Here is a 27,994-nt window from a genome sequence, read left to right as displayed (position 1 = left end):
CAACTACCCTGAGGACACTATGCTGAAAGGTAGCCAACCATACAGAGGAGTCACGTGTAGATGCTCTGGTCAGCAGCTCCAGTCTTTAAGCCCTCCCAGCCCAGGTGCCAGACATAAAAGCAAACAGACCTTCAGATGATTCTAGTTCCCAGCCATTAAGTCACCCCTGATCTCCAACAGTGGTTCCAGATATCCTGGAAAGAGGTAAACCATCCTGGCTATTCCCTCTTCAAATTCCTGATCCACAAGATCAGTTTAAACCAACATGGTTGGTTTAAGCCTCTCAATGTTGGGCTTATTTGTTACACAGCAAAATTAACTAGAACACTTATCTTAATTGAGGGCTTAAACAGAAACCAATCACTTAGAACACCGAAATCTTGATCTAGCTGCAATATTCTTGGGGTCTCACAAGGCCAACAAGCCACAAACAGACTATTTGCTATCACCAAATAATAAATTCCTCAAACCATACCCTAAATAACTCTTAAAGTTAAAACAATAACAGGATAATAAAAAGAAGCATTTCATTTATGCTTGCAGAATAGGAAACTGTTACAGATTTTAAAAGAGAAAGTCATATCTCTACTTTGATCTCTCATCATCTGTGATTTCTTTCCATTATTTTGTTAGATGACAGTGAATTCTTCTACTTTTTAATCATGTTTTAGGCTGTTGCTATGAACTGAATGTTTGTGTCCCCCCCAAAATTCATATGTTGAAACCCTAATCCTCAATGTGATGGTATTTGGAGATGGGGCCTTTGAGAGGTTATTAGGTTGTGAGGGTGCAGCCTCATAAGGGGATTAGTACTTTTAACAGAGACAGAGAGAGCTTGCTTCTTCTTCTCTTCTCTGCTACGTGAGGATACAACGAGAACATGGCCATCTACAAACCAGGAAGGGTGGCCACACCAAACACTGGATCTGCCAGTGTCTTGATCTTGGATTTCCCTTTCCCAGCCTCCAGAACTGGGAGAAATACATGTTTGTTATTTAAGCCACCCAGTCTATGATAATTTGCAATAGCAGCTCAAACTGACTAAGACAACCATATCCTACCATTTTACTGCAAATCTGTATGAGGCATTTTGCATACATTATGACCAATCCTTTATGTACGTATCGATGCTTACAACGTCCTAGCAAGGTAGGTATTATTATCCCCATTTTCCTGAAAGAAAATGAAAGCTTAGAGGGGTTAAGTGGTTTCCTGGAAACCATATAACCAATATGTTAACAGAATTGGGATTTGAACCATGTCGGTCTGATTCCACAGCTTCTAATTTCCCCACTACTCACTGCTTTCATAAACATGAGCAAGTAGCATTGACAGAGAAAATTATTTGGACATGACTCCTTCAGAGCCAGAATACTTAGATAAATTCTGCCTTTACTTATTAATTCTATGAATATTTATTGAGTACCTACTATATACCTGAATCTGAATAAACATAGACTAAAAGTAACTTGAAGTAAAACACTTGGCTTGATATATAGTAAATCAAGTTACCAATCAACTAATAATTGTTTTTGCATTTGGAAATCAAGAAGGATATATCTTTTAATTTCCAGACTTGATAGATGAAATTAAACTCTCCAATATTACTAAGAATACTTTATTTGGCTTAATTTTCACTGCTGATTAGAATACTTTACAACTCTGAAAGGACATATGTTAATTTCTGAAAAACTGATATCCATTGGGTGGTAAAAAGGGGAGTAAGCCCCCTTGGCGGGGTTTTTGAGGATCACTCTAACACGGCCGCAGAGATTACACTCAGAAACGCATGAGAGATTACACTCAGAAACGCATATGAAATTAAAGGGTTTATTATATTCACAGGCCCTAGAGAGGGGGGGACAGTATGCCCAAAGGACTACAGAAAGTCACCCAAAGCTCAAAGTTTGGTTACTGCAGGCAGGCAGACAGCAGAGCAAGGACCCACGGGTAAGTGCCTTTATAGAGGGTCATAGGTAGGGTAACTTGTGGCACTCAGGAAGCATTCCCCTTGGGTAATTTGAATGTGACTGGGTCTACATGGAAAGGAGACAAGGGGTAAAATGAGGAAGTCATCATGAGGCTTGTGGCTTGCGTACATTATGTTGACGATGGGTACCCAGAAGTGGGCAATAACTAAGTAGAAGTTCAAAACAAGCAGGGCAAGTGCTGTCACTCAGGAAGCCACTGGGGCAACAAAGAACAGTTTGACATTACAAAAATGATTTTTGTCCTATAGCAATGCAAATGAATTTTATCCAAGCAGAAATGCGAATGGCTTCTGTGCAGTAGAAAAGATAAGCCCATAATTACAATTTTATTGTCCTGGATGATGGTAAGCATTTTTTTTTTTTTTTTTTGCGGTACACAGGCCTCTCACTGTTGTGGCCTCTCCCGTTGCGGAGCACAGGCTCCGGACGCACAGGCTCAGTGGCCATGGCTCACGGGCCCAGCCGCTCCGCAGCATGTGGGATCTTCCCGGACCGGGGCACGAACCCGTGTCCCCTGCATCGGCAGGCGGACTCTCAACCACTGCGCCACCAGGGAAGCCCGGTAAGCATTTTTAAACGCTAACCTAGCAATCTTGTGCCTGCATTCATCTGGTGTCTGTTTCAGAACGGACTACTACCTTGCTGGCTTCTCTCATTAATGTGTTAACTACATCTCTGATACTTGCTTGTTTTAGATTTGTGCAAGGGTTAGGTTTTTAACTTTTTGAAAACTGTTGTTTGACACAACAGATATGTACTGAGTGTCTGTATGTGTCAAGTAGTGCAATAGGCACTGGGGCTACACAGTAAAAGAAAAAAAAAAACCCTGCATGCATGGAACTTACTTTATGGTAGGGAGCTTAATTTGTCCTGGCTCATCAAAATTAGTGCTCCCTGGAATAAAAAGTGAACTTCTGCTCTCCACACCTTAAGAAATAAACCTGAAAAATGTCTAGAGATTAAAAAAGAATAAAGATCTTCTAAGAATTAAAAAAAGAAACCCTCTGAGTGATAGAAGAAATGGAACAGAAAATCCTGAAATCTTAAAGCTATATAACTTACAGCTCTAGAATCACAAAGAAAACGGATAAGATCAACAAGTACCTCAGTGAAATGTCAGAATGTTTGAACCCTTGAAATGTAAGAGAGGACTTGTTAAAACTAACAAAAGGAAGAAATTCTTTTTTCTAAAATGTTTTAACTTTTTATTCTAACATAAATCACATGCTGAAAAGAAAAACAGGGTCAAATATTTTGTTTTATTTTATTTTTTGGTTTTAGTTTCTAAATTCCTTTTTAATGAGTAAAGGGAAAGTCAAGGATTATGCATCTTTCAACTTTAGCACTCCATATGGAAAGTAGTAGTTGTGTTCCCCAGTAAACCAGCCCATGGTGCCCTGATCAAAGTCAGATACTAGATTCTTGAACCACAATGTTGACCTTGTGTGTAGGAAGAAGTAAGCTCACCCAAAGAAAGGTCTGGCCTTTGCCTTTGTCTCCTGAGAGGTAACCTCTAAGCCCTTGGAATGTCCAGCCTGGGTAAAAATGTCTTTGTTTACCTGGGTGCCTTGGGCCAGCCAGATAGTAACAATGTAACTTAAAGTGGTGGCTTTGAGCCACACCAACAATGTGATTTAGGGTGGAGCCTTTGGGTCACATGGTATCAGTTGACCTCTGGAGGGCAGGGAGACTGAGGGCAGCTATGAGGGTGGCCAAATAGGTTTTAGTGATCAAGCCCCAACAAAGACCCTGGATGCCAAGGCTCAGGTGACCTTCCCTGGCTGGCAATACTTCATGCATATTGAATACTTCATGCACACACAGTGATGTGTGCATCACTGCTGGGAGAAGTTAATGCTTTCCATGACTCCATGGAGAGAGGACAATTGGAAGCACCACTTTCGGAACCTTCCTGGACTGATCTCTCCCTTGGCTTACTTTAATTTGTATCTCTTCCCATAATAAACCATGACCGTGTATATAACCGCTTTCAGTGAATTCTGTGAACCCTTCTAGCAAAATATTGAGTTTGAGAGTGGTCTTGGGAACTCTTGAACTTGTACTTGGTATCAGAAGTGAGGACAGTATTATAGACTATGTTTCCTAATTTCATACCTTGTATAATTCTTAGGTTCCCGTGTCTTTAGAAGAAAAATGAGGACAATACTAATGTTGCCTTGTCTTTGGATACATACTGATCATCCAATGTGTATTAAGTAGTGGATAGCATAGAGAGATAGAAAAGAAATAGTAAATACAGTCTCCAACTTTTAAAGAATTAATATTTTAGAGAAGAAAAATTTTTTAACTTAATGGTCAGAAAAACTTTCTTAATCTGTTGATGTGTTCCTTTTACTAAACCAAAGGAATTATAAAAGCCTATTCATTTTTTTCTTTTACCTTGGCTGTTGAGAAGCTCAGAGAAAAGCCTTAGGTTCAAAGTTGTATCATTTTTTGCACCACAATTTGGTTTTGAGTTTGTTGTTTGATTTTGTTTCACTTACAACATCTACTTTCTCTTTCTTCCTTTTAATTTGAAAGTTTGCCTTTCATTCTGCTATGTGTCTGGAATACAATAAGCACTCAGAAAATATTTGTTCACTATGAATTTTTGTATTTTTGCTGAAGGGTGCCTTAAATGCTTTCGGCGATTAATTGAGTAAAAGTGTAAACAAAAAGGGGATGAAGTACTTACATACTTGAAAAATGTATGAAGTATATAAAAATACTTTTACACATGAAATCACATAAATTTGCTTATGTACAACTAATTACAGTTGAACAAAGCTATTATGGGCCATTAATTTGTGTAAAAGAGTATTTTTCAGAGGCATGGGAAAGGAATCTGGAATGGTGGGTAAGAGAAATACAACATTTAAGGATCTACAGCTGATAGCAAACAATGTAAGAATAAAAGAGAAGCAAGCTTGAGTCCCATCAAGAGAGTGACAAAATATAAGCAGAGCAATGAAACTGTGAAGACAAACACACTGCTGACTGTAAGCCAGATAAGATCAACGAAGTGGCAAAACACTAGCCTTGGCTCCATAAGGTGCATAAAGTTAGCCTGGTTCCAAGCCATCAGACTATGAAGGGCTTCAAAAACATTCTAGAATAAATCTAAGATTGTCACAGAAATTCTAGCCTAAATCATATATTCAAGAACGCAAGGTTGCTGGTGGAATCCCCCTAAGTTCTCTGAACTTAGGGCAATCTGAGATTAGGCTCACAAGCAAATTAACCCTCAAAGTCACCAGAATATTGAGCCCTTAAGGCGACATACACATGGGCCTTGGTCCTTGAGGACAGCAAGGAACAGCAAAGAAGTATTACAGTTCTGGAGATGTAAACTATCTGCTTGCCTCCCATTCCTCCAGAGTGGGGTTGGGCAAAAAAACTCTGTAAGCTCAATTTTTCCCCCCATCTGTTTTTATAAATAAAGTTTTATTTTAACAGAGCCCACTCATTCATTTAAATATTACCTATGGCTGCTCTTCGCTATGACAGTAGAGTTGAGTAGTTGTGATAGAGACCCTATGGGCCACAAGACCTAAAATATTTACTAGGTGGCTCTTTGCAGAAAAAATTTGCTAACTTCTGGTCCAGAGAGATCTCTGAACCAAGTCAACTAGCTATTTTCTGCTAAATCGTTAATGGCTAATGATAAAGTATTCGTGTTCCCATGTAATTTATCTATAGTTCAGAAAGGAGATTCTAAAACAACACTGTAATGACAGAAATTTTAGGCACCAGGGTGAGTGATGGGGGGTATATCTGAGGACATGCATATGTCCCACTTGTCACGGGACCATCCCAGCCTAATAAAGCCTGTTGTCATGCAATAATTATTAAAAGTACCTCCTTGCACTCTCAAAAATATCTTTGTTTGAAAAGCAAAACTCTAGGCAGCCATGCCTCAAACAATTTATATTTTTAAAAGGAATTTATTAAAAATATAATGCATCCAGTGGAAAATTATTTATAGTCAGACACCTGGGTTAAAAAATGAAACAGCCAAAATTTTTTGATGCAATTTAATGGGATATATATAGTGTCACTGCGGAGATTATGACCAATAAAAAATAGATGAAAGCATAAGTAAATGAGAATAAAGTTCATGTTTTATTCTTGACTTGGACAAATTGAATGGTTCTTAGTTTCATTAATTTTTTAAAATTTATTCTCTAATTCTGATTTTTATTATAGATGCACTAAATGAACATAGATTAAATAAATAAATACACACACATACACTAAGTAAAAAGAGAATCTTATACGAGAAATATCAGAAGTGGTTTATAGGTCAATGAAACTGAACAAATGATTCCAAGCTCCTCTGGCTGTTGATCAGCCCTGGGCATTACACCCTGGGGAAGGCGGTACACACGCCACAGGGAAGTAAACAAAATATCCCCAAGCATCTCTGACTGTTCTTTGGAAAAGCTCCATGGGCAGAAGTCTTTTTGATTTGAATATTTATCAAGCACTAGCTGGTCTGGTTGCTCTCTGTTTTTTTAATTTAAATACAACTAAAAAAACAAAAACTATGCTCAAATAGATATTCCTGCTACCAAGAAGAAAATAGGAATGATCTAACAAGTAATCACCATTTTTTGGGTTTGAGTTTTCTTAATTCCTATTTTTCCATAAGAGGACTAATATATAGGGCAAAAGAATGAATTAAATGGCCATTCACTGCCATCCTTCTTGATTAATTCCTCTCTTACACCGATGAGTAATTTACTCTAGTCATTTATTCACTCAATCAACATTTTCCAAATACTTAGGGTACAAGGCACCGTGACAGGGTCTGGAAATAACAAGAGGCATAAATCACGTCCTCTCCTTGTACTCACAACACAGTATGGAGGGAGAAACTGTTCACAAAGGTATAATCTCACCACAACATATGGTCAAAATTCTACAAGCACACAGAGGAGAGTGCTGAAGAAGTTTTCATGTGAACTCTGTCCTAAAGGGGGAGCAGGCATGCTCTAGGCTGAAAAGTGGGGAAAGGTTTCCAGGTTGAGGGACTAAATCAGTTAAGGTTTTGCCAGAAAACAGAAAGAACACTCCAAAATGGTTTAACTGAAAGTAATTCAACAAAGGGACTAGGTACAGAAGCATGGGCAAGATGAAAAGAAACCAGTAAGGAATGGTGAGGTACCCAGGGAGTAGACATTTGGAAAGTCATTAACACCCCTAGGTCTGAGGGGACACAGGAGAGAGTGAGGGAGAGAAGGAGAGATGGAGGAAGGGAGGGGATAATGTTATTGGTGCCCCGGGGCCATGGAGAGGGGCCTTGGAAGAATTCAGCCACCTCTACAACTGACAGAGAAAGAACAGGGGAATAACTACTCCCAGTAGCTCTCTCCTTCAGCTCTTAAATCTTCTGCTGCTTCCTCCCATTTGTCAAACGCAACTGAAAGCCAGAGGACAAGAAAGCCCAAGTGGCGCAGTACATAGAAATCAGCCTTCAAAGGCACTTAGCTGAAGAAAGAAAAACCAGCATGAGATGGGGGAATTGGGATTTGTAAAGAATAGTCAGTACAGAGGTGACAATGTTGAACTTTACCCGAACCCTGCTCCCCCAAGAATGGTATAATGATGAAGAAATACCCCTACTGCTTTGTCTTCCAGATTTGGCTAACCTCAAAGAAACACCCTGCCCTAGAACATTCCAAAATAAGACCTTTGTCCTCATGACTCCTCTGGGATGCACAAATGATGCAGTCAACTCCTTTGTCTACATGCTTCTGTAGGACCCCAGGCACCCTTTCCTTTCTTTGAAATGTTCCTCATAAATGAATGTTCTTCCTATTGCAATAGCCCAGATGAAATCATCTCCTTAATTGCCTGGTGCCTTTTGTCTTTCACAGGAATTATATATGCAAAGATACAGAGGCAACAGATGCATAGGCTGACCATGGGGAGGAGAGGTGATAGAGGAAGAATGGGATAGAGCGAGCCTGAGGACCAGAAAGGAAAGCTAAAAGTTAAGTTGGGAGCACAGGTGATGGACCTTGAATGTTGGGCAGTTTGAATTTTACTGTGTAGGCAACAGATAATAAAATATTTTGAAGCATGAGACGGGCAGATGCATGTTTTAGAAAGATAACTAGAAGTAGTATTAAGAACTGATGAAAAGGAAGAGTGCCCTGTCTGCAAGTAAAGAAATGAGTGAAGAGGAAAATTTCCAAGCTAGAGACTAGTAAAGTCAGAGTAAAGAAAGCGGTAGAACGGGTGGGAGGGAGGGGCTAGAAATGATGTTTCAGCGTAGAGGCAACAGACCTTACAAACAATTGAATGTAAATGGTAAGAAACACTCAGAGATTACTCTGTGGTTTTTAGCTTGAGTTACCCATTAACTGAAATAGGAAACCTCAGAAGTGACAGGATGCGGTGGAGATGGACAGTGGGGACTAAAGTTCACAAGTTGGAGACATATACACATATACATACACACACATATATTCACATACCTATATACGTATATTTAACACATATAAATGATTAATGATGTGAGTTAATATACTGACATATAATTACTAATAAAGTGAGTCAATATATACAAATACATAATATGATATATTAATGATTAATGATGTGAGTACATACATATGTATATACATACATATACATAACAATGTTTGGGTAATTCTTGGAATTCTTTTAGATACCTTCTATTCTGCACTCTGGAAAAAGCACTTGGAATAAAAATCAAATAGAATTTAAGTTGGTTTCCTAACAGGGATAAGGAAAATTAAAGAAAGTAGGATGGGGAAAAGGAAGAGAAAGTGAAGTAGAAAGGAAAGCCTGAAGCAATTTTTACCATCCACTTAGGATAGTGGCTGTTTCAGAACAATCAGATGACAATTACTATCTCCATCTCTTCCTTTCAAGTGCTGGGTTCAGGAAGATCATCTAGTTCAATGGCTAAATTGTATGTGTATTCACATAAGAACCAAGAAGTTAAGGAACACATTAGAAAACAAGTGGAGCTTGTGCTTCATGGTTTAGAAAATAAACTCCAGAAACCAGTCTCATATTGATAAGCTCAGCTATAAAGTACTTCATGGAGCTCTGAACAACAAAATAGCTGCCAGCCATCAGGATAATCCATGAAAGAAGAACACGTGTAAACACCAGTGCTGAGACAGCGCCTCAGGACAGAAGATTAAAATGTCTTCATTCTCGCTTTCCTCGACTAAGTGCAAAGAGAAACAGAGATAATAGTAAGTATACGAGCTAGAAAAGAGCTAAGAGAATTGATAGGAATTGCTTAGACAGGTTCATGGAATGGAATAACATTAAGCAGGGAATATTCAGTTCAAAGGACTAAGTAGTTCCTAATGTTGACAGCAGCTAGCTATGGAACAATCTTTTTATTTTTTCAGTCTAGTGGAAAATACCATTGACAAAGTCACTTAAAATTGATTGACTGACAGAATGAGAAAAACAAATACCGTAGGCTAACACATATATATGGAATCTAAAAAAAAAAAAAAAGGTTCTGATGAACCTAGGGGCAGGACAAGAATAAAGACGCAGACATAGAGAATGGACTTGAGGACACGGGGAGGGGGAAGGGGAAGCTGAGACAAAGTGAGAGAGTAGCATTGACATATATACACTACCAAATGTAAAATAGATAGCTAGTGGGAAGCAGCTGCATAGCACAGGGAGATCAGCTCGGTGCTTTGTGACCACCTAGAGGGGTGGGATAGGGAGGGTGGGAGGGGGATGCAAGAGGGAGGGGATATGGGGATATATGTATACATAAAGTTGATTCACTTTGTTATACAGCAGAAACTAACACAACATTGTAAAGCAATTATACTCCAATAAAGGTGTTAAAAAAAACTGATTGACTGAAACACTAAAGAAAAGCAAAAGAGGGTAAAACATTAATTTTGGCAGGAGAGAGGGCTAGGAAGGCATTTCTCATTTCTATTTTTGGCATCCACGGAGTAAACTGATCAGTTTACACCTGACTGCCCAGTTTAAAGACCATGAATGCAGTCTTAACACTGAGTTAAAATCTTGGTGAATCAAAGCTTCTACAATTAGATTTAAATGCTTTTTTCTCCCTCTTTCCCTCAAATGTAGAGAGGCCATGAAATACCATACATCTGCAATAACCAGCTTTTAAAAATATACAAATCACACACACACAAAAACCAGAAGTTTTTGTTTCCAGGAATGATTCTAATAAAATAGAGAAAAGCAAAAGCTATTTTCAGAGGAAACTGAGCAGATTTTTTTCCTGAAATGATACTTTTTTCCTGAGTGTAAAAAGTAGGGTATGGAATGCCAATAAAGATGGTGCTATAAGTTCATGCTTTGATTCTTCTGCTCTCTTCCAAAAACAGAACAAAGATCGATAAACTACAGAAAGAAAAAACCAGAAAGACATATAGAGGTTTAAAGGCAGAGAAAAGATAAGGGGAGGGGAGCAGAGGGGAGAGAAAAAATAAGATCTCTAAAGGCATGAGCCTGAAGACTTAGACCTACTGTGCTCCAAGTCCAGAAACAGGCAAGGAGCAACGGTTGGGATTTCAGCTTCTACTTTCAGTTTGGGGACTAAAAGCATTCCCTTGAGACAGGTGGCCTAGCTTCACCCCCAGAAACTGAACCAAGCTGCTTCTGGTATAGTGTAATATTACCACACAGCAGGAGACCCAAGCCATCAATATAAGACCTGGTTCCTGACTAGGGACAAAGGAGTTGTGCAAACTATTAGACAGGGAGGGAAGAGTACAAGAGAGAATGAAAAAAACAATGGCACAAACAAATAAAACACCCTCCCACTAAAATGAGCTCCAATCCCAAATTCAAAAACACATAAACAATTAGGATTAATACAGACAACTAAGTCAACAACCTACAGAATTGGACAAGAAAATAGTGATAAGTCAGTTACACTGAAGATCTGAACACACGTCTATCAGAGAATGATAGATAAAGAACAAAAAAATATTGAGAATATAAATGATTTGAACATCTTGTTCTTGACCATGGGTCTGGAAGGAAAGTCAGCTAGGAAAAAACCCTTTTGAAAAAGGCTTTCCTCCCTGAGAAAAAGAAGGATATGTAAAAAGACATTTCCCTTCTTCTTCGGGGACACAGTTACAGGATGACAAGCTGCCTGGAGCTGTGCCAGCCTCTTGGACCATGAGGGTGAAAGCCAGCTGGTGAAGGCCAACCACTGAGACACGCACAGGAAAAGGACAAAGCCTGGATCATTGATTACATTATCTGCTGCTGCAACATCCCCAGAACTACCTTCTGCAGCCTTCCTGTCATGTTAAGATACAAATGTTCTTATTGTTTAAGCCATTTTCCCCTGTAGATTCTGTTACTTGCAGAAATCCCGCAAATCAATCTATCAGTTAAAGCAATTTCAATCAAAATCTACACAGAGTTTTTCATGGAATTTGATAAGCTGCTCTTAAAATTTATATGGAAGGGCAACAGGTCAAGAATAGGCAAGCCAATTTTAAAGAACAACAACATTGAGGACTTCTATCAAATATCAAAGAGGATTATAAACTTACAGAAATTGAGAAAGTGTAATACTGGTTTAGAAATAGACAGAGCAATGGGACAAAATAGTGAGCTCAGAAACAGTCCCAGGTATATATGGAGACTTGATATAATTCAGAAAGGGGGAGGGGGGGATAGTTCTGAGACAATTGGTTATACATATACAGCTTTACACTATACACAAAATAAAGTCTAGATGGATATAAAAGCCCATAAAAACCAGATGGATTAAAGAAAAGATAAGAGAATGACATTATAACATGGAGGTAGATAAAGAATTTTTAAAAACAAAAACTGTAAGTCACAAATCAAAAGGGAAGATTGATAAGTTTGACACATTAAAATTAAAATATTCCATGCAATCAAGATACCTGTTGAAAGAGGCATAGTGCTAAGTGGAAAGTCTTGGCTGTGTATGCCAAGACCGCAAGGCCCTGCTCTCTGTCTGGTTCATTTCTCAGGATTGTGTTCGCAGGGAACTTTTGAGCAATGAGGTATCATCTCTCCCCAGACAAACAGCAGGCTAGACACCACTCAATGTAAAAGGGATCTAGTCTCTAGGCACAGTGTTCTTCTATAAGCATATGCCTACTGTTTTTTTGCCTTAGCTCTATATTCAATACTCAATACTACTCTTATTTATCATGTTTTCTCCATTGCTTGCTTGGCTTGATCTCAACCTCTCATATTTTTCAGGAAGGGCTTCTTGGAGCTATGTTTCCTGCGCTCTCCTTTGCATATTTAAAATGCATAAATGTCCCATATGACATAGATATTTTTGTGTGATGAAATTCTATGTCTATCTGTGGCTTACATAATTGAATATGAATTTTGCTGGATTTTAAATTGTAGAGTCATATTTTCTTTCCCTGAGGACTTGGTAGCTATCACTATGTTGTCTCCTTGAACTGGAGAGTGCTACCAGGAAGACTAACACCAGAATGAATTTTCCTCCAATAGGTGACTCGATTTTGTCTAGACGCCCAAAGAATTTTTTAATTATCTTTGAAGCTCATTAGCACTGAATGTGTTCCAGTACTAAGCAGTGAGCATCAACTTTTCCTGAAATGATATGTTCTTTCAGTCTGTAAATTCAAGTTTGCCTTCATTTCAATAAAATGTCCTATTGTTATAATTTGACTTTGTTTCCTGTTTCATTTGTCATGTTCTCTTCAGAGATACCAATTATCCTTATTTTGGACTTCCTTTATTTTGACTCCATTTTAATCATTCTATCTTGTCTTTTTATTCTGTATTATTTTCCATTTCATTTCCAATTTTATCCTCCATGCCCCTGAAAGTATTTTAGAAGTCCTTCTCTTCTTTTTTGATGTTTTTAATGTAATATTCAGTTCTATATGGTTATATATTTTTCTTCTATTTCTTTCTAAGCTCTGCAACTCAGTTTTCTTATCTATTATACTGCTTATCATTTATTCCTTGAGTCTTGTATCTCTTCTTTGAACACTTTTTTCCCCCCTGAGAGATCACACTATCTTTAATTTCATTTCATGGAAAACTGTTAGCAATTTTTCTGGGGTGTGTTCTTCATCTGGTTTTTGTTTTCACATTCCTTTCCTTCTTTTTTCTTGTGGTATCTTTGCATTAGTCCCATGCTGGGGACTTTTTGTTCTATGCTTATCTTTAAGTGAATAATGGAGGAGGGGTGACTTCAGGGGAGTGGATTAGGGTGACTGCATTTGAATTTTGGTCTATCGTCTTTGAGTACTTTCTCACCAACACTCTCCTCTGGCAGCAATTTCAGCCCCTGCCTAGCAGAAGCCTCCCTTGCTTACTCTGAAGTCTCATATGACATAGATATTTTTGTGTGATGAAATTCTCTTCAGCTGACCAATATTAGCAGCTGCAGGGTGACTTGTCACTCACACTGTCAATTATCCTGACATACTGACAGCCGTGTTTCCAAGATGGCTTGTCTGAAAGTTTTCTTGTTCCACCCCACCTCTCCTGCCACTCTATGGCAGCAAGGAGGACTCAAGAAACATCCCTGAGCCTGGCCAGGCACTCGCCCTTACTGCTCCAAGCAGGTATGTGCGACTTGTTCTGATGAACACTGTACTCTGCCCAAGATAGCTGGATGCAGACAACCACACTCAGCTTTCTACTTCACCCCGCCCAATTTTCACTGCATTGGGCAGCTCTCCCTGCATTATGTGCGGCATGGGTGGGGTGATGATTGTAAGCATAGGGTTGTGAATGCTTCTTCTTTTGTGGATTATGGAGTTTTACTTCCTGTCCTTTTTGTTTGTTTATTTGTTTGTTTGTTTTCAGGTTGGCCCTTAACTGGTAAAAGGCAATATAAATCCATTTAGCAGATCCTCTCTCCTGACACCCGACTTTCAAGTTCACTCTCTTACCGGAAGATCCACTACCTGCCCTTTTTTCCCATGAGGTGATAAATTCCTGACTCTGCCTAACAGAGAAGATACAAGGAAACATAACTCAAAGGGAGAAAATTTAAATTCCATCAATTTAATAGTTGTGAAAATATGATCTCATTTATGTACCCATATATTGATAAAAATCACTTCCTTTTATATTTGTTTTCTCTCCTTTATTATTTGATTAAAAATATATCAAGGATATTGTTCCTATAGATATACATCATTATTTTAAAGGACATATAAAATTTCATTATATAAAACTTCTGTTGATATTTGAATTATAGTTTCACTACTGTAAATACTGCAATAAACATTCTTATATACTGATTTTACTTTCTTCTCCATCTCTTTCGTTATGCTAAATTTTAAGAGGAAGAATTGCTGCATGCAAAGGCTAGGCCCTTTTAAAATTGAAATATATTTCACCAAACTTATATCCATAAAGGTTACCCCAATTTGAATTCTCATCATCAGTAATGATAATGTCCATTTTCTCATAACCACACTCAAACTCACTGTTATAATACTTTTAAATCTTTACCAGTCTGATGGCTGCAAAATCATAGAAGTGTTTTAATGTGCTTATATTCTCTAAGGAATTGCATGAATGTTTTAGAAAGCCTTTACCCACAGAATGACTATAAAACAATATTCACCAGTATTTTTACATTCTTTTTTTTAAACATTAAGTCTTTGATCCATCTGAAATTTATACTGACTTACAGAAATAAAGCAAAAAGGGGGGCAGCTCATCTTTCAATGTCATAAGAGAGTAAAGGCCACACAAGAATTATCTAGGGCAGAGAACTGAAAACTACTGCCTGCTGCCAAATATAGCTCACCACCTACTTTTTTTTTTTTTAACATTTATTTATTTGGCTGCACCAGGTCTTAGTTGTCACACGTGGGATCTCTGTTGCCAAGTGCGATCTTTGTTGCAGCATGCGGGATCTTTTAGTTGCGGCATGAAGGTGAGATCTAGTTCCCTGACCAGGGATCAAACCCAGGCCCCCTGCATTGGGAGTACGGAGCCTTAACCACTGGACCACCAGGGAAGTCCCCCCCACACCTATTTTTATAACTAATGTTTTATTGGAACATAGCCATACTAAGACTGCTTTCATGCTACCATGAGTAGCTACGACAGAGATCATGTGACTTGCAAAGCCTAAAAAATATACTATCTGAAAACTTACAAAAAAAAATTTGCCACCCCCAATCTAAGAAATGTACTAAGTCCCATCCTTGGTTACTACTTATTAAAGACTCCAGACTTAATAAAGTTACATGTTAATTTGTAGCTTTTTCTCTGATTAAAAATTTCTATCCTACGGAAAAGATAACCTTAAAGATTACAGTTTATGGACTTGCTTTGTTTCTAAAAAGTTTTGTCTCTGAGAAATTTTATCCTAACATTGCCTATAAATACCTAACTTCTCAAATGCTCTTTGGACTTGTTTTAACATCTTATTTGTTCCCTCATAAATTAATGAATTAAAAATAATCTTTGATATGTATTTATTAAATATTTACATGAAAGTTACAATTTTGCCTTATAGAAAATTATATTTTGACAAGTATGAGGTAAGAATCCAGCTTTTTGAATTTTTTCTTCCTAAGTTGCCAGCTATTTGTTTCCAAAACATTTGTAGGACAATCCATCAATCTTCCCACCAATCTAATTTCAAAGGCTTGCTTTGTCATATTTGTGTACTGAATATAAGATGATTGACTAGAGAATACAATTTGTATACTGATTATAAATTTCAAAGGCCACAGACATAGCTGTACAAAAAGTCACTTATGTTATTTTCCTGTGGCAACTGAATCTCTTCTTGAGCCCTAGTTCTGCTTGCTGACAGAAGGCAAAAGAGACAATCCAGTTAACTCAGCCACTTCAGATTTTCTCAATCGTTTCAGAATTCAATTCATTTAATACTGAAATTTTCACCAGGATGACATGCAACTTTTTGGCTTCTTTGGAGCAAAGCATCTGATCTATAGTCACCCTCTCAGCCAGGCTGGCCTCTAAGAGGCAAGACAGCCTCACTGATCTTCAGCCTAGTCATTCCTAACAGTGGATGTGCTTAAATATCTACACCTATAGCTCCCCAGGCCCAGGTCAGATCCTCTGTGCCTCCCTCGTCCTGACAGTTAGGCTTCTTTCTTCAGGTCTCAGCCCTCCCTCTGTTACCTTTTATCAGGAAATGGGAAAACTGTATTTGCCCCTCACGCTTTCGTGGGGCTCTGGCTGTCCCATGGCTCCTCCCATATTGCCGCCTCCAGTCTTCTTCTCTGTCGCGGGGTCTGGGGGGACTTTCAATCCCCACCACCCCCCTAGCTCCACTATGAGTGGCCTTGAGGCTGGGCAGGGCTAGGAGAGCTGGAAAACCGTATTTCCTCTTCTCTCCAACTCTCCCACTTTAGTCCGGGCAACTCATGAATGGGAGAGTCGAGGGCTTCATCTATTCTCTTTCCAATCTACTGTTTTGGGTACAACGTTAAGCTCTGGTTCCTTGAAGTCTCTAAGAAAGCCTTGTTCTTGCCAATGAAAAAGTCTTGGTTTTTGAGAATAATAACTCTGTCATAACTTTTTAAAGCCCATTTTGGCACTCACAAACCCCGAATGGAGTTCTTTGTCTCTGTATTCAGTGCAATCCCTTGCCTGAAACAACGTACCAGGCTAACTGGAGGGTTGGAGAGAGGGATGGAGAGTGATAGGTTTGCTGATGATAATAAAGAAATAAAGGTCATAAGTAACAAGGGCAAGGCATGACTGAATTCTGGATTTGCTCAGTGACGTTGAGAACTTATATGTATTCCTTTATAATTACAAAAGCATCTTTATTGTTGAAATGCTTGCAGTAAAAAAACAAACCCAAAACACTGTCATTTCAAGTCTGAAACTCTCTAGTCCTCCAACACACTTTTGTTTCTCAGAAATAATTTTCTAAACTCTACAGGAAAGAGAACAGTCTTTACTAGCTTTTCACATGTATAGGGGTCTTTGGACTCTATTCTGTTCAGTTGTTTCTTATAAGGAACAAATCTCTAGTTTTATAATATATTTTAACAGCTTCACAGGCAAAACCTCATCCATTTTACATCTTTGTTGCCTTTAAAACATTTTTTCTGGCTACTTTTATATGTTATTTTTCCATATGAACTTTTCAAAATTAAAAATCATGTTGTCAAGTTCCATCTTTGTTTTCTAATATTGGGATAGGAATCTAAGTGTGCTCTTAATCAGTAAAATAAGATCATGTAGCATTTACAGGTGTTGCTTGGGTCCCTCTATAATAATCATTCAACCCCCTGATTAAATCTAGATGACAAAGGTTTTTAATATCATTCCATCCATTCAGCATTCTGAGGTGAGGAGGACGAAGTCCCAGCCAGAGAACTCTGACTCGGCATGATTTTCTGTTTGCTGTGCCAGCACCAGATTTTGGCATCTGGTGTCCTGAGTTGGCTTCTCCTCTTACACATGGAGTGACTGTATCTGATCGCCTTCCTATCATTTTTACCTGACAATCAGGGTAGTGCACAGAACAGCTATCCCTTTGAGTCTGAAGTTTCAACAAACCTTTGGTGAGAAGCGTGTTAAAGGAAAGCAGGGCATTGACGGGTTTTCTGCATGGTGATGCCACATTTATACCCCATTCCCACCCCACCTCCCCAGGCAGTAACCTCGGCAAAAAATCTTCACAGCTTCTCAAATGGAACCAAACAGATTAGTCTCCTCTTTTTGCACATAGTTCACTTTTACCTGCAGACCTTGCCCCTCTGGAGTAAAGGAGTTCCTCCTTACTGTGAGGGGGAGGGGTTGGGCAAAGAAGAAATGATAGGCTAGGCCCAGATATTCTGCCCTGACCCCAATATTACAGTCTTAGAATGTTCAGCTGTGATAGTGAAAAGGTCTTCTTAACCTTCAGTACTATACCAACATCTTTATGCATGTACCATCTAGTCATCTAGTCTAGGGAGTGATTTTTGACCCCCTCCCTACTTTATACCCTGAAGCTATTACTGTCGCTGTTATTCTCTCCAGCTCTGCCCGCACTTTCCCTATCATTGTCTGTCTTCTGTATTTTTTCATCGGACTTGCCAGAGAGCAAGACTGCAGGGTAAAAACTAGTCCATGTTAGAAGATTTACAAAAGTGACCACCCTAAGCTGGTTTAAATTAGTTCCATGTCTGTTTTAACTGAACTAGCAAACAGTGAGCTTGTCCTTGCTTAGATTCCACATGGTCCCCCAGCCACTTGCCCTCACAGGGACCTGGGAGTGGCTCAGGAACCTTGGAAGCTGAAAAGCCCCAACCACTGCCCCTTCCTGCCTTTGCTCAGGGAGAGCCCACAGCCTGCCAAAAACCACCGAGCACCCCACCTCTTCCCACTCCTTGTGGGGGTTTCAGAGTCAGGTGGTGGGGAAGACTAATAAGTCACTCGACTCTTGGAGCCTTAAGTCCTCACCTGTAAGTGAGGATGATAATAATACCTATCCCGTAAGGATGCAGTGAGTATTGAATAAACCCAGATGCTTCACAAAGCATCTGGAAGCGCTTCACAAATATGGGCTATTGGGGGGGGGGGGGGGGGGTGTGTGTGTGTTCTCCCAAGGTTCTACTGAGTTTTACACAATCGCAGGATAATTGCAAGGCTATTGTTTGCTTAAACCACACCTGCTGAGTAGAAATAACGCCAAACTCTGCTAAGATATAGGGAAACACTCCTAAACATTTTAAACATATATAGATTTTTTTTTAAATTTAATGTTGAATAGATAACCAAAAAGGACCTACTGTATAGCACAGGGAACTATACTCAATATTTTATAATAACCTATAACGGAAAAAAATCTAAAAAGGAATATATATATGTTTTCAGTTACATATATATATATGTATATATATGAATCACTTTGCTGTACACCTGAAACTAACACAACATTGTAAATCAACTTTATTTCAATAAAAAAATTTTTTTAAACTTAATGTTGTAAGTTTTACAATACTTATGATTAAATCTCCAAAATTTATCCTAAGGTTCTCATTCTTTGAGGAAAGCAAACCTAAAGGTAAAGACAATAACATTTTTTAAGTAAAGTATGGTAAAATATCATTCTCTGAGGTATTAAAACAGCACTTAATTGCTAGACAATTCCTGGTCTTTGGCGAGAGTTCATGGCAAAGATATTAAACTGCTGTTGAGGGTTAGACAGAAGCAGCCGCATAGCACAGGGAGATCAGCTTGGTGCTTTGTGACCGCCTGGAGGGGTGGGATAGGGAGGGTGGGAGGGAGGGAGACGCAAGAGCGAAGAGATATGGGAACATATGTATATGTATAACTGATTCACTTTGTTATAAAGCAGAAACTAACACACCATTGTAAAGCAATTATACTCCAATAAAGATGTAAAAAAAAAAAAAGAAGTTAGACCGAAGATGATCATTATTTTCAATATTGTTATGTATTTAACCAGCAGATTTCCCACAAAGAGCCAGAACGTCTAACAGAACCTGAGAGCCAAGGTGTGGCAGGCCTGAGGCTGAGATCTAGCTGCTCGCCCTTGGAGTAAGAGCAGCCCCTGCGTGAGGAGGAAAGGAGCCTCCGCCTCCTGACTGGAGTACACTGTGTAAGTGTCCACAGGTCTGAAGCAGCAGTGGAAGAACCTGGAAACCACCTGGGAAGCAGCAGGACAGACCTTTGCTGGAGAGCACAGCCCAGCTCAGGGTTGCTCCACTCAGCTCAAGCACAAAGGGCACTGCTTCCCCAGGGTTCGTTTGCTTCTCCTCACTCCACCCCCAGAAGAGGGCTGTGGAGCACTGTGTGGATTGCAATCCATGCCCACAAGTGCTGAGGGCCTTCCCTTGCTGGGTGGGTACGATGGGAGGCTGGCACCCAAGCTTCTCTTCTATTCAGCTGTGTGAGTTTGGGCAAACCCTTCCAACCCTTAGCTGCCTCATCTGTATATACAGGGCTAGGCTAGACATCGAAGGTCCCCCATCAGTGGAAGAGTCTATGTTTCTCAGGTGACAGCAGATCAAGACCGAAAATACATGTAAAGGAAATTAAAAATTTTACTTTTATAAAAAGTCACCTCACCTCATGGTTAGAAGAGTCACAAAAGAGTGGTTCAAGTCACGATTTCACAAACTTAATTACAACTAAACAAAACTAAACTTTACTTCATTAACGCAGATGACAGATAAAAGACGACTTACTGGTGATTCGATGTCCTCTAGGAGTAAAACAGAACAGCGTTCACATTTCAACAGTGTTTGGGCCCGATGCATTATTTTCTTGACAATTTTCTCCAGGTCAGTCTGTTCTTCAAAGAGGTCATTAACCACCTCTAGCAAAGCCTAGGAAAGATAAAGTGGATGTATTTAGGTGGCTAAGGGACTGAATTAAAATTTTTCTCTCAAAATTCCATTTAGTCTTTGCTATAAAAATATAAACATTTTTGTGTGGCTAATTTTTATAGCGTTTATGGTTGTTTTGACAAACTTCCATCATTTCATTTTATAACATAGTCTTTTTTTATATGTAAATTTATTTATTTATTTTTGGCTATGTTGGGTCTTCGTTGCTGCGTGCAGGCTTTCTCTAGTTGCAGCGAGCAGGGGCTACTCTTCATTGTGGAGCACGGGCTCTAGGCACACAGGCTTCAGCAGTTGTGGCACACGGGCTCAGTAGTTGTGGCTCAAGGGCTCTAGAGCGCAGGCTCAGTAGTTGTGGCACACGGGCTTAGCTGCTCCACGGCTTGTGGGACCTTCCCAGACCAGGGCTCGAACCCGTGTCCCTTGCATTGGCAGGCAGATTCTTAACCACTGCGCCACAAGGGAAGTCTCTATAACACAGTCTTGAATTGTAAAATGTAACTTGAGAATAGTGCCAGTCCATAAAATCCCACATAAGTTCCTCATATATCTGTATGACTATATTCCATATAGTTAATGACTACATGATCTCATATAATCATTATTGATAGGCTTTTCCCCTCCTACAGTAGTTTTTCTGCAATGTGACTAGGTATAAAACCAACATTTTATGAATAACAGATACCTGATTCTCTCTAATGCACATTTATTTCAGAAAATTACAAAGCATCTCTTCCTCACCAACCAGAAGAAATAGCTTCATGGTCAAACTCAAGACTTATTTTCACTAATACCCATCTCTCACAGAACTCTTTAAGAATCACAGTGGCGGATGCTACTTAAGTTTCAGAGCCTTCAAAAAAATATATAAAAACTCCATTAATCCCTCTACACAAGAAGTATTGCTTCATCCCAATCTGTCCAGGAGAACATTTAAATACCATTATACTTCTCAAAAAGAAATCACTATTAAAACTTCTATTAAAACAACAGAATGAAAAGCACAGAAATTAAAGAAAAAACTTAAATTCTAACTTGAAAACTGTATACTCATTTAAAAATGAAATTGTAATAACTTGTCATTCTATCCAGCTAAGTTAGCTTACAATTTATGCACTGAGATAATATTTATTTAGAATTTTTAATTACATGGATATTTCTGGAGATGGAGGAATAGTGGGCCATTTACAGGTGGCAGATATTATGCCTCTATAAGAGTGCAATCAGAAAATTACACAGCCAGTGAATTGACCAGAGCCTGCTTTATTCAATAGAATTTAATAAGATGTGCACTCTCCAGTCTGACCTGTCACAAAAGGATTTCATGAGTTTTCAAATTCACATCTATTCTGGTAGATGGTGTTGACTAATTTTCAACTTTGGTAATGAATTTGATTTGTCCTGAAGCCATTTGAAACATGTGAATATTTCTTCTCTGAGTCTATTCAGGTGGAAAAGCATTTGAATGAGTTAAGAGATCCATGAAATGAGTCTAGTTCACTGAGCATCTAAAATGGGACCCAATATCTTGGGTAGCGTTTTCTCTAAAGAGAGCTTGTGACTATGGCTAAGGGCCATGCATTGCTCTACGAACCCAAAGCAAAGAGAAACACCAGGAGGTGAAAAAGTTTTAAGTGTATTCTGTCCATTTGGCATTTGGACGGCAAATCACTGTAAGAGGTCAATGTGCGATAATTTCATGTGCAAATATAACATTAAAAATGAGGCGGGCTTCCCTGGTGGCGCAGTGGTTGAGAGTCCGCCTGCCGACGCAGAGGGCGTGGGTTCGTGCCCCGGTCCAGGAGGATCCCACGTGCCATGGAGCGGCTGGGCCCCGTGGGCTATGGCCGCTGAGCCTGCACGTCCGGAGCCTGTGCTCCGCAACGGGAGAGGCCACAACAGTGAGAGGCCCGCGTACCGTAAAACAAAAACAAAACAAAACAAAAATGAGGCAACTGTTTGCATAATTACCAACAAAATCCCCTGTTATTAAGGGAGAGGACATTATTTCCTTAATCATCCAGACTATTTCTTCAGATGGATCATATTAACTGAACAATTATTTAACTTTTCAATTTGTTGGGACTGCATGGATGGGGCCTCTGGGACCCATATACAAGAACTTTTATCTCAGAGGAAAAACTAATTGTGCCTTGAGTTTTGCACTGACAAATTACATTATAGTAATTTTATTGTTTCTAATTAAAAATTTCTGCTTTACTAACAAGTGATAAAAGTTTCACAAATAACAATGCAGACTAGCTCCAAAATAGGAGAAAAAAAGAAGAAAATCTAGGATGACATGCAATTCAACAGACATTGGAAGCCTTGCACACAGCTGAATACTCCTTGCTTCTTGATGTCACTTGCATTTCCCCACCTCCTTCTTCTTATCACCTTTTTTGCTCCTGGGATCATCCTTAGACCTCTTCCCTTTCTTACCCATATATTTTCCCCACCTGTAGCCTAGTTTTAAATACCATCTATATGCTGATGGTTCCCAAATATTAATCTCGAGTCTTCACATCTCCCCAAAACTCTAGATTCCTGTATCCAGCTGTTTACTTGCCACCTATACAAACCTAAAGTCGTTTTCACTCATTTCCAATATCAGTAAGCCTTATATATTTTACTGCTAATTTTTTTGTATAATCTCTCACTTCTCACTGACCAACCACATTATTTCTCCTCCCCCCCAGTTTTATTGAGATATAATTGACATAAAACTTTGTGTGAGTTTATGGTGTACGGTGTGATGATTTGATCCACCTATATATTGCAAAATGATTACTACACTAAGGTTAGCTAACGCACCCATCACCTTACATAATTACATTTTTTGTGTGGTAAGAACATTAAGAGTTATTCTCTCAGCAATGTTCAAGTACATAATACAGTATCATTAACTATAGTCACTATGCTGAACACCAGATCTCCAGAATTTATTCATCTTACAACTGGAAGTTTGTATACTTTGACCAACATTTCTTTTCCCTCACACCCCAATGCTTGGCAACTACCATACTACACTCTGCTTCTTTGAGTTCTGCTTTCCATAGATCCAACATATACGTGAGATAATATAGTATTTGTCTTTCTCTGTCTGACTTATTTCACTTAGCACAGTGCCCTCAAGTTTCATCCATGGTGTCACAAGTGGCAGGATTTTCTTCTGCATTATGGCTAAATAACATTCCATTGTGTGTGTGTATGTGTGTATCACAATTTTCTTTATCCACTCATCTATTAGTGGACACTTAGGTTGTTTCCATGTCTTGGCTATTGTAAATAATGTTGCAATGAACATGGGAGTGCAGATATTTTTGAGCTAGTGATTTCATTTCCTTTGGATATATACTCAGGAGTGGAGTTGCTGGATCATATGGTAATTTTATTTTTAATTTTTTGAGGAACCTCCATATTGTTTTCTGTAATGGTTATACCAATTTATATTCCCATCAACAGTGCACAGAGGGTTCCCTTTTCTCCACATCCTCACCAACACCTGTTATCTCTTATCTTTTTGATAATAGCCATTCTAATAAGTATGAGGTGATATCTCATTGTAGTTTTAATTTGCATTTCCCTAATGATGTTGAGCATCTTTTCATGTGTCTATTGGCCATTTGTATGTCTTCTTTGGAAAAATGCCTATTCAAATCCTCTGCCTATTTTTTAATTGGATTACTTTTTTTTTTTTTTTTTTTTTGCTATTGAGTTGTATGAGTTCCTGATAAATTTTGGATATTAACCCCTTACTGATATGTATGATTTGCAAATACCTTCTCCCATTCTGTAGGTTGCTTCTTCATTGTGTTGTTTCTTTCGCTGTGAAGAAGCTTTTTAGTTTGATGTAGTCCCACTTTATTTTTGCTTTTGTTGTTGGAGCTTTCATATCAGATCCAAAAAAATCATTGGAGCTTTTCCCCTACATTTTCTTCTAGGAGTTTTACAGTTTCAGGTCTCACATTTAAGTGTTTAATATTTTTCAAGGAAACTTTTGTGAGTGATGTAAGATACAGGTCTAATTTCATTCTTTTGCATGTGAATATCCAGGTTTCTCAACACCATTTATTGAAAAAAAAACTACCTTTTCCCCATTGAGTATTCTTGGCTCCCTTGTCAAAGAGATGTTAACTATATATGCATGAGTTTATTTCTGGGCTCTTGATTCTATTCCATTGGTCTATGTGTCTGTTTTTAGTGCCAGTACCATACTATTTTGATTACTGTAGCTTTGAAGTATAGTTTTAAATCAAGAAGTGTGATATCTCCAGCTTTGTTCTTCTTTCTCAGGATTGTTTTGGCTATTTGAGGTCTCTCCTCTCTGCTCTCTAGACACATGGACCAAGGTTTCTCCTACCCCAAGGCCTTTGCACTTGATAGTTCCACTGCCTGGAATGTTCTTCCCAGATCTTTGTATGGCTTTACTCCTTCATTTAATTCAGGTCTCTGCTCAAATATCATCTCTCTATAGACACTTCTTGATCACCTTCTGAAATAAACACCCTCTGAAACTATCCTTCAGCAACCAGTCTGTATTCCATTACCTCACTTCATTCTTCTTTATAGCACTTACCACTACCTGATACTATATTAATTTTTATTTGCTCGTTTGTCTCTTATCTTCAGTTCCCACTAAAATGGTAAGTTCTATGAAGGCAGGGGCTTTGGACAGACAGTGTCTGAAGAGTACCACAAAATAAATATTTGTTGAGCGTGTAAATTAATACATGAGGATGCAAAGATTCATAATTCATGAAGTGTTCCTTAAGGAATTTGAAATGTAGTTGGAGAGGAAGGCCATCAATACATATTATACAGTGTGGTAAGTGCCCACAATAAAACAGTGGTGGTATATATAAGGCAAAACAACAAGCAAAGTAAAGATTAAATGGAAGACTGAGCTGGGTCCTGAAGGAAATGCAAGGCAAAAGCAGTGGGAGGAAGAAGGTGGACAAAAGGCATTGAAGACAGAGGAAGAAATATTACTAAGGGAATGAGAAAGTGAAACAGACTGTTTTCTGGAAATTGGGGACTGTATTGCTGGGATGTCCAATGAAAGGAGGAGAATGGTAAGACATGGGGCTAAAGATGACAACAGGATCCAAGTCAGAGAAAACAGGTGGTATGCTGTGCTAAAGAAGATAACTGTAGCTGTCAATTGTCCCCTGTGAAATATTCATAAATCATAATGCTTAGCAAATGAAACTTTTAATCAATTTGATTACCAGTTAACTGAGGGTTTCTAACCTTTCTGAACATCTTCTTTTTAAATATATATCTAAATTGTGACAGTAACTTCCCTATATTTAAAAGTATAGTGAGCCTAATATAATTTAATCTGTATTTGATCATTTTGCAATTATTTGAGCACCAGTCTTTGTTTTTTACTATTTAACCCTATAATTGGTGAAGGTATATGAGATCAATCCCTCTATGTGAGTTTCTTTATAATCTATAAGATGGTGTTTGTAGCATTATTGTCCAGTTACCTTGTGATGCTCTTCCAGGTAAACTTTCAATTCAAAATTTGTGAGGTGGGGTGAAATCATTTGTAACATACCTTGCTTCTTAAGGGAACTAAATTGCAAAAAAATCACTAAATTGTGTTATTGTTTCAAAGCTATAAGTAAGCAAGAATATATCTGCTGCCTTGAAGTATAGATGTGAAATTAATTTCCTTTTTAAAAGAAGCTGTTTCCTGCAAACAACAACAGAGAATTTATATCCACTTCCATTTGGGTTTATTGCTTAAAGGGGATCTTCAACCATAGACTTGAAGGATTATACAAATAAAAAGGATTCCTGGACTATTCAAAGATCATCCGCTGTTTTTAAAAGACATAATGACTCACAGACACTTGAAAGAGAGCTTTGAGGGTTGTCAGCAATGTTTCTTTCTACTCACCCTGCTTCTTTCATATTCTTTCCTTGAGGCAGCAAATAGCTGAGCATTAGATATGGCAATTCCGCAAAATGGAAGATACATCTGCATAACCTGGGGGCAAAGAGAGTGTTATGAACATTAAAACATAAAAAGATGGAACTAAATTTCACATTTCCTTCATATGCCTGATTTCAATACTATCTTTTCAACCACAGAGACTGAGTATGGTGTTGTTGATACTAGTATCTTAACTTCAGAAGGAATATTTTTCAGAGTTAACTAGGGACAGTCAAGCTTTAACTAGGGACAGTCACATCTATGAAGATATAAAGTGAAGCAACAGACTGTGATGGCTGTGATACAGGAACTGTGTCTAAATCATCTTTGTATTCCTTCCTTGATCAATGAAATATGAGTAAATGAAGTCTGATATATTTAGAATTTAAGGCAGTGCCCATACTCACACTTGGAGGTAGGATATAAGCCAATTTCTTTGTACATATGTATCCACAGCAGGGATCTCAGCTTGACGCTAGAACTCTGTCAGCTACAGACTTAAGCACGCCTGTTAGGATGGGCCCAGTAGGAACTTAGGCGCCAGAGGGCCTAAGAGCCTCATGCAGAAGGGTTCAAATTGAACCCACTGCTCTGTTGCTGTAACTACCCAGGAAAGGCTGGGTACCCTTTAAGAGAGCACTCCTCCTATGGGAAGAAACAGCCACGTGCGATGGGCATGATCCTAACAAAGATTTTCTTATCAAAGGGGGTCTAGGTCTAGGGATTCTCAGTAATTCCTGGCACTCTCACTCAAATTCACCTCCAGAATCTCTGATTCCAGAGAGAGAGAGAGAATGTCTCAAGTAAAAACCGAAAGAATTCTTTCCATAAACTCTTCACAATGTAGGACATTGTGAAAAGAGACAACGCTCTGGGATTTTCTAAAGTAGAGGGAAACGGGCATATGGGCATGTTTTATATAACAGTCACTTTCTCTCTTTCTCTGTCTCTCTCTCTCACAGGCACCATGATGCCATGTCAAGAGGCAGCAGCAAAACCGAGCAGTTCCTGCCATGCCCAGAAGAGGGCAGTGCAGTGCTCACCGTGGGTGAGGGATGCAAACAGCAGAGGTAGATCCACCCAGGAGCAAGCATGAGACACCCCTGGGATACCCAGAACAGAATTACCTGGAGTGGGAGGTGCTTTTGTAGAGGGGCTGGAGGTGAACAAAAGATGATTGGCACTTCACAATCCCTATCATTTCTTTCCTATTAAAATCTTGCTTTGGCTACCTCGGCATACTCAACTCTGACAGAGTGTCCCTAAAAGTAATTCAGAATTTTGTAGAAGTGAATGCTGAGATCCCACTTTTTACTGAGATATAGTTGATGTAGAATATTATATGTTTCAGTTGTACAACATAGTGATTCACATTTTTAAAGGTTATGTTCCACTCATAGTTATTATAAAATTTTGGCCATATTCCCTGTGTAGTACAATATATCCTTGTAGCTTATTTTATACATAATAGTTTCTTCCTCTTAATCCCCTACCCCTATTTTGCGGTACGCGGGCCTCTCACTGTTGAGGCCTCTCCCGCGGTGGAGCACAGGCTCCGGACACGCAGGCTCAGCGGCCATGGCTCACGGGCCCAGCCCTCCGCGGCACGTGGGATCTTCCTGGACCGGGGCATGAACCCGCGTCCCCTGCATAGGCAGGCGGACTCTCAACCACTGCGCCACCAGGGAAGCCCCCCTACCCCTATTTTGTCTCTCTCCCCA

General features: G+C 39.0%; 1 protein-coding gene across 1 annotated transcript in view; it reads right to left on the bottom strand.

Annotated features, from left to right (window-relative positions):
• Positions 1-27,994, bottom strand: part of PDE11A (phosphodiesterase 11A) — a 414,214-nt gene that overhangs the window by 231,968 nt on the left and 154,252 nt on the right. The window contains exons 3-4 of the mRNA XM_060016528.1: positions 26,238-26,327; positions 20,168-20,308 (exon numbers count right to left, since the gene is read on the bottom strand). Of these exons, the coding sequence (XP_059872511.1) occupies positions 20,168-20,308; positions 26,238-26,327 (231 nt within the window). The remainder of the gene's footprint in view (positions 1-20,167; positions 20,309-26,237; positions 26,328-27,994) is intronic.

The sequence above is a fragment of the Delphinus delphis genome, chromosome 7 (genome assembly GCF_949987515.2).
Source record: "Delphinus delphis chromosome 7, mDelDel1.2, whole genome shotgun sequence".
NCBI lineage: Eukaryota > Metazoa > Chordata > Mammalia > Artiodactyla > Delphinidae > Delphinus > Delphinus delphis.
The sequence above is the reverse complement of the archived record's forward strand: the minus strand, read 5'-3'. Positions and strand labels throughout refer to the sequence as shown.